General features: G+C 30.5%; 1 protein-coding gene across 2 annotated transcripts; it reads right to left on the bottom strand.

The window, feature by feature from the left end:
• Positions 1-389: 389 nt before the first annotated feature.
• On the bottom strand, positions 390-5,858 carry LOC105783199 (phosphatidylinositol/phosphatidylcholine transfer protein SFH6). Of its 2 annotated transcripts, none has more exons than XM_052626649.1 (14): positions 5,599-5,858; positions 4,460-4,763; positions 3,959-4,058; positions 3,612-3,878; positions 3,434-3,511; positions 3,217-3,318; positions 3,041-3,090; positions 2,764-2,863; positions 2,554-2,652; positions 2,321-2,437; positions 1,787-1,919; positions 1,273-1,667; positions 753-827; positions 390-637 (listed from the first exon to the last, which is right to left on the bottom strand). In XM_052626649.1, the coding sequence occupies exons 1-14, from the start codon at positions 5,630-5,632 to the stop codon at positions 617-619; spliced, it is 1,875 nt and encodes a 624-aa protein (XP_052482609.1). In that variant the 5' UTR covers positions 5,633-5,858; the 3' UTR covers positions 390-616. The 2 variants fall into 2 exon arrangements, with proteins under 2 accessions (XP_052482609.1, XP_012463956.1); XM_012608502.2 differs by having other exon boundaries at positions 2,321-2,434; positions 5,599-5,857.
• Positions 5,859-10,446: the final 4,588 nt, after the last annotated feature.

Here is a 10,446-nt window from a genome sequence, read left to right as displayed (position 1 = left end):
TTTTTTATATGCCATTAACGTCACCAACATTTATGGTTCAAAACAGGTCATTTACGTGCATATTTTTCAAAGGTAACTTTTGTAAATAATACAAAATTTTGTATCATTATTTGTAAAGTATTGTTTAGGAGTTCAAAATGTAGTCGTTAAGTGTTGAGGAACTCAAGACCGTAAAAAGTTAGGCTGGGGTCACATTTTGTTCATAAACAACCAAAATTAGTATTTTAGGCAGCTGCTACAAGTTGAAAATCTGTGTAAATATAAACTGTTAATGTGACTTAACCATGAAGTAAATTGAGTACGTATCCGACATGAATATGTACATTTGATACAACCAAGATTACTATTTTAGGTATCATTTTGGTTGCTAAATTTCTGACATTAAACCCTTCAAAACCAAGTTCTGAATCTTTAACTTAAATAAATGCAGCAATTCCAAACATTAAATGAGAAATAAAATGGAATGAAATAAGACAACAGAAGGATAGTTCATTTAGGGTTCTTGTACACTTGAGGGCAACAAGATTTGTATTGGAATCAATTTCGAGCGAATAGTAAAAAAGAAATGAATTCAAAACACTATGCAGCATTCGTAGTCTCCATGGGAAAAGGCAGATCACCAGCAAAACTTCTTTTTCTGAAACAGAGAGGGAATACCATTCACAACCATGGCATGATAAGAACATAGGGCATAACCATAAAAAATTAACCAGAACATGTACGAAACGTATAGAACACATGAATTACCGTACCCGCAATTTGGCTTCCTCTTGTCTGTCTAGGTAAGCAAGCAGTTCTTCTTGCCTCATCAAAGCATCATGAAGAGCCTATCCGATAGGGCACATACATGCAAAATGAAAATTAGAGCAAGAAATAAAAGAAAAAACAATTGTAAGCGTGTCAAAGTAATTGATTAATCTGTTAATACCAAATATTCCCTAGAGGAAATCAAGATATGGTGTAGTCGCCTAAAGGCTTCGAGTCTTAAATTTGACACGAAAACAAGTGATAAATCTAACTTCAGATGAAGATTTTCCCCAGCTTTGCACTAATCCAAAATGCAGTGACAACATTATCATCTAAATATGGACAACATTTGAAGCTACGTAGCCATGTAAATAACTCATAACTAAAGTACCAAGGATGAGACATTCATCACTCTAGGACTATTAGTTTGAATGACATACTAGGAGGGAATAGATTAGAGAGTTATAACAGAAATATGGACAATGGTTTTGTAAATAATAACAAAATTAAAGGTGCCAACATTACCTTCTTGGCAGCAATTAACTCTGCTTCAAGGGCATCAACTCGACATACAGCAGCATTCAACAATTCCTCTTTATCATAAGGCATCACAGATGGCTTTGCTTGTAGTGTATCAACTTTCTCCTCGAGCTCAACCAACCTCTTGAGCACAGAAGATAGTAGATCTGCCTGAGAAAGAGGTGGAGAAGGGGAATGCTCTTCCTTTTGAGTTGCACCAGGGGTAAGTTCAGTAATGTTTTGACAATGACCGGAAACTGCGCCAGGAAGCTTTCTAGTTATATGGCAGGCTACTGAGCGCAAAAGAGTGTAAAGTGTCATGAAAAAAGTCATAATAGTCAGCAAAATCCGAGCTCGAATTCCTTCCGGGGTCTTGGGAGTTTCAAGCAATGTTATAACACCTGAATTGCAAAATAGCATTTCATTTTCTTAAGCATGTTAGAAAACAACTAAGCAAGCTTTTAAGAGGAAATGTAGCATCTAAATGGGTAACACGGTATACAAGATTATATTTATTAACCTTTGGAACCAGAAGGCATCAGGGGGGATGTTGGCTTCTTCCAACTAGCATCAACAGCTTTGTCAACCATCGGAACATATTCATCATAGCCTGAGAAATTACCAGCATGGCTTGTTTTCCCAACAACCTTAGTCTGCATGAGTTACAAAGCCAAAAAAGAGAATTACCAACACCGCCAAAAATGTCAATGATGCTAAACTTAGGTGTATAACCTGATAAGATGCATAATGAAATCCTGATAATCATATATCATAGCATATTGTTGATTGATAACCAAAGAAAACACTAAAAAAATGCAAATAGTTTTATTCAAACAAAAATAAAGCAAAAACGTAGTCATACTTTATAACCAGTTTCTTGTTAATGTACCCAGCATTCTAAAGCATATGAGTGCACCAAAAACAGCAATCCATGTTAACAGTTCTTGTATTAAACAGTTTATATGCTCATAATGAATGTATTATGATACAGCAATAAGTAATGTACTACAATTCGATAACCAAAATGAAAGATTAGGTTGTCAAAAGAACCCACTTCTTCACGAACAGGGGTCAGCCTAAGCTGTGAATAATTCTTCATTGCTTTTGGGGATGCAATTTCTTCAGCTTCTGATCCAGATTCTGCCGTGGATGTATCACTTCCTTTCAACTGCTTCACACAACACAAGAAGCAATGAGATAATGCAAAAATCTTACCTCGAAAGTTGACAGGAATGTCAAAAAATTGTCAGAACAAAAGGAACATTATGGGTTAGAAAGATCATATACCATTAGATAAGGTGGCTTAGCATATGCAATAACCTTCCCATTACCATTCCAAACTTTTTCAACTTGTCTGGCACGCCGTGCCTCACAATTAACAACCATCTGAGAGAAAATACACACAATGAAATGTTTTTTTGGTTACAAAGTACGCTGATCAAGCCCTTGAAATTAACAGCATCAGCAACATATTATAAACCAAGACCAGCTTATAACCTTCAATATTTCAGGATTTCTCCAAGGCCCTTTATCAGAGCGAAGGCACCCTCCCTGATCTGCACAAGTACAGCTACCACCCAGAAATTCTGGCAACTCACTGAATGGAATTTAAATATCACTGTAAGCTTTTTGATAGAATGAACCAACCATAGAGTGATAGATAGTAAAAGATATATTTTAGGTGCAAAGAATGATGGGAAAAGTTGTATTGAAAACTAGAGTAAGATAGAGATAAGTCAACAACATAACATGTCATGGAAGTTCTAAGACCTACCAGGCATCAATGATCTCAAGCAATTTGCTCTGGTACTTGTTTCCAATAACCTAAAGTCAATGCACATTACATTTATGTATGATTAGAAATCACCAACAAATAAAGGGAATGAGAATTGAAGAGAAAAAAGAAATATACACAATTTCAAAAATATAGCAGAAAAATTATTCAAATACATGGATCTTTGAAGTTGTTTTGGGATCCAAAAACGTCTTCACAGTGTTCCACAGCAGCCTAAACCCAGGTCCAGCATTGATGATAAACATTTGGTGAAGCGTCTGCATAAGCGATAAGGAAACAGCATAAAATTTCGGCTCAACATAAAACAATATAAGAACTTTGATAGAAGCATGACTTTGTAATTCAACATGCAAGCACATTGAGATGGCAGACCTCAGGGTAGTTGTCACCATCAATCTTTTGCAGTCGCATAATCAGTTCCCTTGCAGACTTGGTAAAATTCTTAAAGCCCTAATAATAGGTGAAAAGAAAAACAATCAACACTTAGCAACTACGTGGCAGCAAAATATTCTGGTATTAAAAAGGCAACAAATGATAACAAAACACATACCACACCATGAACATCTAAAATTGTAGTGCTTGAATCAATGTGCCTCCTTGCTGCAATTGTACAAGCAGGAAACTTAACACTGAAGGCCTTCTCAAATTCCCGGACATGGTATTTTACATACCGATCCAAAGTTGTAACTTGCATCAGTTTGTTGGGATCAACTTTTCCCAATCTTTCAATATACACAGGTCTACCCTCCTTATCAACACCATGATAGCCCTGAGGGTAATAATTTAAAACCTCATTCAACTCTGAAAACTCAAAATCCTGAAAAACAAGGACAAAAATGCAGTGAAAACACGGATGACAATCAATGCTACTTCAGGCAAAAAGTGAACAGTAATTACCTCAATAATGGTGTCAGAACCAAACTCCTTCCTCCATTGGAGCATATCTGCCCACATGTGTTTAGCTTTATCGATATCAAACTTCCTTGCTTTCAAAAACCTATGTAAAAGCAAGGCTAGAATTAATTATTTCTTCTAGCAGCATTAAAACTTGGCGAAAAAGAGAGAGCAGCAGAATGATGCCGAAGCCTTCAAGCATATACAGAAAGGATATATCACATCAGCAAGCAGAAAGCAACCAACTTGTGCTTTAAAAGCAAAAGAATAGCATGACTAAAAAACTCACAACTCTTATTATGTTTTTCTAATCAAGCCAAAAGTTTAATCAATGAAATAAAGTTTGTAAATCATCAGAGAAAATACAACATAGCATGCATAGAATGCTGGGTAACTAGGTTGCCCACCACTTACTTTACAAGAGAACGGAACCTATAAAATTTGCATCATAAAAGAATAAGCCAATAGTAAACTACAATATGAGAAAAAGTATGAGGTGAGCACCTCAACATCTTGTGATAGTCATCGTGTTTTTCCGGAAGCAATTCTTCCATAATCAATGCTTGCCGAAATTGATCAACAGCCTGCAGCTCCTCAACATCACGAATATCCTCAATGGATACAGAGCTGACACGGCCATCACTTTTCCTTCTACTACTCTTCTTCTTGAGAGAATGCTTAAATCTAGTAGATGCATTTAAAGCTTTCTTTTTCAGAGATCCCATTTTCGTGCGTCTTTCATCTTCAGAGTTCTCAAAATCGGACTTCCTCTCTCTCTTCTCATCACTGCCTGAAACCCCCTCAAAGCCTACCTCATACAATATACCAAAGGATTGTATTTCAAATAAGTATTGTCATTAATTGTTATTAAACAAAGAAATACTAAGAAAAATCAAAGAATTGATTTCCTTGTAAAATCAAAGCAAAAAGCAAATTATAATTCTATTCTTTCTTCTCAGATTTATATATTATCTCTGAAAATTATTCAGAAACATTAAACACAAAATCAACAAAGCATGGTAAAATTGCCAAACTAAAACACAAAAATAACGATTAAATTTTCCAATTTTATATCTGAAAACCAAATCAAGAATCGGTTTCCTTTCTTCTTTGGTCAAAATGAGTTTAACTTTCTCCTTCTCTATCTGCACTACCACTAATTTCTAATCAACGAAACTGAACATAAAACGTTACGCCAGAAATAGTAAAATCAGGTCATCACTACCTTAAAACCCCTCAAGGCCTACCTCATAACATGTACCAGAGGATTACATTTACAAACAAGTACCGTTGTTAGATAAAGAAAGGACAAGAAAAACCAAAGCGAAAATCTAATTATAGTTGCTTTTTCTTCTCATAGATATATATTATCTGAAAATTGTTCAGAAAATCCTAAAACACAAAATCAACAAAGCATTGTAAAATTACCAAACTAAGACACAAATTGAATACATAGTAAACGAAAATAATCTGAAAGACTAAACAAGAATCGATTCCCTTTCTTCTTTCGTCAAAACAAGTTCTAAATTTCTCCTTCTCTATCGGCACTACCAGGATTTCCTAAGCAACCAAACTGAATATAAAATGTTACGTCAGAAATAGTAAAATAAGTTCAAAAGAAAAAACGAAAAATGTCAACTCACAAGGCCTAGCAAATCGATCTAGTGGCCCTGACATCTACGCCCTGGACGAAAGAATCAAGACGGCGCAGCCGCCACCGGTAATCACAGATTTGTTATAATCGGATCAATTTAGTCTCGCGCGCCTTATAAAAAAACCCAGCATTACAATCAACAAAAACAAGAATAAGAAGTTCTACGGAGAAGAGTCCAAATATGAGGAGCTTTGAATTTTGTCTTTCTCTTTTACTTTGAATTCTCAATTTGTTTACGGGAAAAAAAAAGAAAAAGAAAAGAAAAGAAAAAGAGAGAGTGCTTACTGGGTAATAATTGTGTTTCCTGACTCACGGATCACGAGGTAGATCTGACGGTCATAAATGCCTCTGACCAGAAATTTATTCGATCTTGAATATCGTAGCGGATAATAAGATTAGAATAAATAAATAAATTATTTTTTTTGGTAAAATAAAATTTAGGAATTCAGTAAAGTACACTACACGATAACGAATGTATATAGAAATAAATGAAGGGGCAAAAGAGTTTTATCACGGGGGCATCTCTTATGGGTTTGACTTTGACTCAGTTTTTTATTAATTTTAAATTTTCGATTTATATATAAATTATAAGAATAAATTGTATATTTTATGAGTAAATTAATTGATTTCAATATAACATATATTTAGAAATTATAAAAAATGAATTTGTCAAAATTTTAAATTATTTATTGATTATTTTAAAATTCAAGTTTATTATTTTAACTATATCGTTCATTTGTTTTTATACGATCAATTTGCAAATTTGTCACTATATTTTACTTCACTTTGATTGAAAAGTAAATTTAATTAAAATAATATTTATTTTATTTTAATATTTAAAAGTAATAAGCTAATTAATATAATATTAAAAGTTAACGTTATTTTTTCATATTAATTTATTTCATTAAATAAAATTTTAAGTTAATTTATTAAATTCTAATATTTATAAATTAAATTATCATTAGCTATTAAAATAAAATATTTGAAATAATTTTTCTTACTAAAGTATGTTTTCAAATCAAAATTAATATTGAATATTGAAATTTAATGAAAAATCAAAATTGGTGAAAAATTATAATGATGTTTGGCAAATATAAAATAGAAGATTTTTCATTTATAATAATAAATATTAAAGTAAATAAAATATAATAATAAATTTTAATAAATTTACATTTTAACCCGTTTTATGTATAATCGATGGACAAAATGTTATTTTATAAAATAAAATTATAAAAATAATTAATTTTAATAACGGAAATAAATAAATTTTCTTAACTATGAAATTTATGCGAACAAATTACGGAGTTTAATTTTAAATCCAAATTATCCATTTTTATGACGGTCAATGCAAAAATGTTGACTTTAGGTGTGAAGGAGTGTAGAAAATCAAGAATCTGCGGATTAGTTAATGATTCGGTCACTAACGGTGTGTTTAATAAATTTCGGTACTATTTATTTTATGGTATTTATTATAATATTAATATGCTTCCAAGTAGGAACAAACTTTCTCTTTTTGACTTTTTTTTATTTATTTATTATCTGATTGATTGTTTTTAATTTATGAAAACATTAATAGTGGGACAATAAATGATTACGGAAACTTGAAAAATACCACATTTCACAGCATGCCTTACACATGCCATTTCATTGCATTAAACGCTCTTTTTACTTTTACTCAATTATTTGCTCTCATTATATTTTAAAAATAAAACTCGATTTATTTTAAAATTTATCCCAATTTAAGGCGTAACAAGTGAAAAATAAAATTAAATATATAAATAAATTGGAATTCTTTTTACATTAGTTTTTGCTTGTTTTGATGACATTTCGTTAAAATTACGATTTGAATCTTACCTTATTTTAGTGCTAATTTAATTTAGTCTTAATGTATTAATAATTAGATTGATAATGCACAATGGGAAAGGGAAGTAGATCTTGGGATATAATTATTTTTGGGGAAAAAGTTTAGTTGTTGAGCTGTGGAGTATATTGGATGGTTTATTTCTCCTTCAGAAACAAAGTTATGACAATGTCATTATTCAGTCAGATAATAGAATGTTATTTCTATTTGCGAAAGCAAATTTGATGGTCCAAAAAGCTCCCTAATAAGAAGGATTCAACAAATTCTAACATTTGAACAGAAGTGGTCCTTGAATTATTTTCCTAGAGAGACTAATCGGGTAGCATATGCTTTGGCAAAAATGGTTTTATTGAGTGATAAAGCTTTGCACATGTTTGAGGATCCCCTTTGGATTAAAGTGATCTTGAAGGAAGATAGCACTTTTGATAATTTATCTATGATCTACTCTATGTAATTCATTGTTTACTTTACCAAAAAAATAATTAGATTGGTGATCAAACTTATTAGTCGATCGATTCTTGCATTCAATTGGCTTAAGTGTCTATTTTTTTATTGATTTCGAGTAAGTATTATTTACCAATTTTGAAAATTAAACCCATTCTTTTATTAATTTTAAATGTTTCACTTTAAAATTAATTTTTAATCGAACTGGTCGATGGATTGATCGAGTTGAATTCAAATAACACTCCTCCTACCATGAAATGTATCACTTGATAGAAGGAAAATGGTTTATTAAGTGACAACTTGATTATTGTTTCTTTTGTTATGGAAGGCGCCCATGCTTTTCAATTGTTGTCCTTAATGGAATAAAATGTTCTGAAGATTCTTTTAGTCGAATATAAATTGACAATTTGTGGATATTCTTTAATAAAAACAAAGTATATCCACTTTTATTTCACCAGCCAGCCAGTCTACTGTTAATTTTTTTACTAGAGGAAAAAAATAATGGGAAATTATCTCATATATTGTTAAATTTCATAAACGGATTAAGAGGATAAATTATTTTATGTATCCTTCTCATCACATCATTTATGGTCCCTTTTCAATAATAATTTTTTTATGTTATTCACATATAATTTTGGTAATTTTTTACCTTGAACCATAAACTTCAAATTACAAACTCGAATCCAAACATTGAACCATAAAATTTAAACTCCAATCTGTAAACCTCAAACCTTGAACCCTAAATCCAAACTCAAATCCCAAACCTTGAACCATAAACCTCAAACCCCAGACATCAAGCCTTAAACCCAACACTCCAACCCTAAACTCGAACCCTTGGGTTCAAGTTCATATTCAGGGCACAAGCTTTGGGTTTGAGTTTAGGGTTCGGAGTTTGAGATTCATGTTAGAGGTTCTGTTTCAAGGGTCGTGGTTTAGGGTTAAAGATTTAATGTTTGAGTTCCGAGTTTAGGTTTAAGGTTTGGGGTTGAGGTTTGGATTCGAAGTTCAAGGTTTAAGGTTTGGGTTTGAGGTTCATGGTTCGTGGGTTCTAGTTCAGGGTTAAAAATCCAGTGTTTGGCTTTGAGGTTTAGGTTCAGGGGTTGGGATGAAAAAATTACCAAAATTATGTGTCAAATGAGATGAAAAAATTGTTGAAATATCATTAAATAATTGAAAAACGACCATGGATGATATGGTGGGAATGACACATAAAATAATTTATCGTAATAAGTGCATTATATAATGTAGTAAAATAATAATAAAAATTAAATATAAAATTTGTCACAACTTAAATTAACTTATAATATTAAAAACTCCAAATAATTACCTAAAATAATTCTCTTATTTATGTATTTTTATACGACTCTATGCTATTTTTGACAAAGAAATCTCCGACCAAAATAAGCCACAACCTGTAGTTTGTGTGTTTAAATTATTACATTTATAATTATGTTAGCTGTTATAATTGTCTTTGAAAATAAATTAAAAGGTTATTTAATATGCATTTAATTTAAAATGGTAATCTTAATTATTGTTTTATATTATATTGAAAGTTCATAATTATCATTGTAGACAAATTAATAGAATTTAGAGCTAACGTTTCTGAGTTTGATTATTTGAGTTTGGATTTTTAAATTCGGATTTTATTAGATTTATTCTTTTAGATTCAACCATTTTTAAGTTCGATGTTTTTTTTTAATTATTCCAGGTTTAGACTCGATTTGGTTTAGTTCAAATTTTTATATACAACGTAATTATATATACCTACATAATTTAAATGTTTACATCTTAGTATAAATTATTAATTGTTATATTTATACTATTATTTAAGTGTTTGACTGAGTTGGTGTCATAACTCAACTCCATACCAACTAAATAAAGAAAATTACTTAAATAACTTTAAAATTTTAAATAATTTACATTATTACGAGGCTATTTTTTATTGTTTTCTTATTTTAAAGATAAATAAAAATTAAAAATATTGAAATTTGAACTCATATCACCAACATATTTATTTTTTACCACTTCAACCAAAAATTTTATTTTGATAATTTTATACATTTAAATTAGAGTTAATTGCACCGAGACATCCTCATACTATGAAACTCATTCTAATTAAATTAGTTCTTAAACTTCAAAATATTCTAATTACATCCCTAAACTATCTATAGTATATCAATCGGTTCCTTTCATTATTAAAACCATTAATTTAATCATTAAATAGCATGTCGATCTTATGTAACTAAATTTAAAATGAAAAAAATAATAAATAGAATGTTATTACGTAACTTTTATAAGGAAAAACTAAAAATAAAGTAAAACTTGAAAAAAAATTGGGTTGAAAATGCAAGTGATAATTGAGGTTGTATGTAAATTTGTAGATATTTTTTATATTTTATATATATTTGTAATTTTCTCTGTTTTTAAACTATTTTGAATAATTAACATTTTTTTGGTAAATTTCTACAATATTTTTCATAATTTTTGCATTTTTTATATTTTATTATTTTCATAATTTTATATAAATTTTAT

Source organism: Gossypium raimondii, chromosome 13 (assembly GCF_025698545.1).
Source record: "Gossypium raimondii isolate GPD5lz chromosome 13, ASM2569854v1, whole genome shotgun sequence".
In the NCBI taxonomy this organism is placed as follows: Eukaryota; Viridiplantae; Streptophyta; class Magnoliopsida; order Malvales; family Malvaceae; genus Gossypium; species Gossypium raimondii.
Note: the sequence above shows the minus strand (reverse complement) of the source record. Positions and strands in the feature narration are given on the sequence as shown.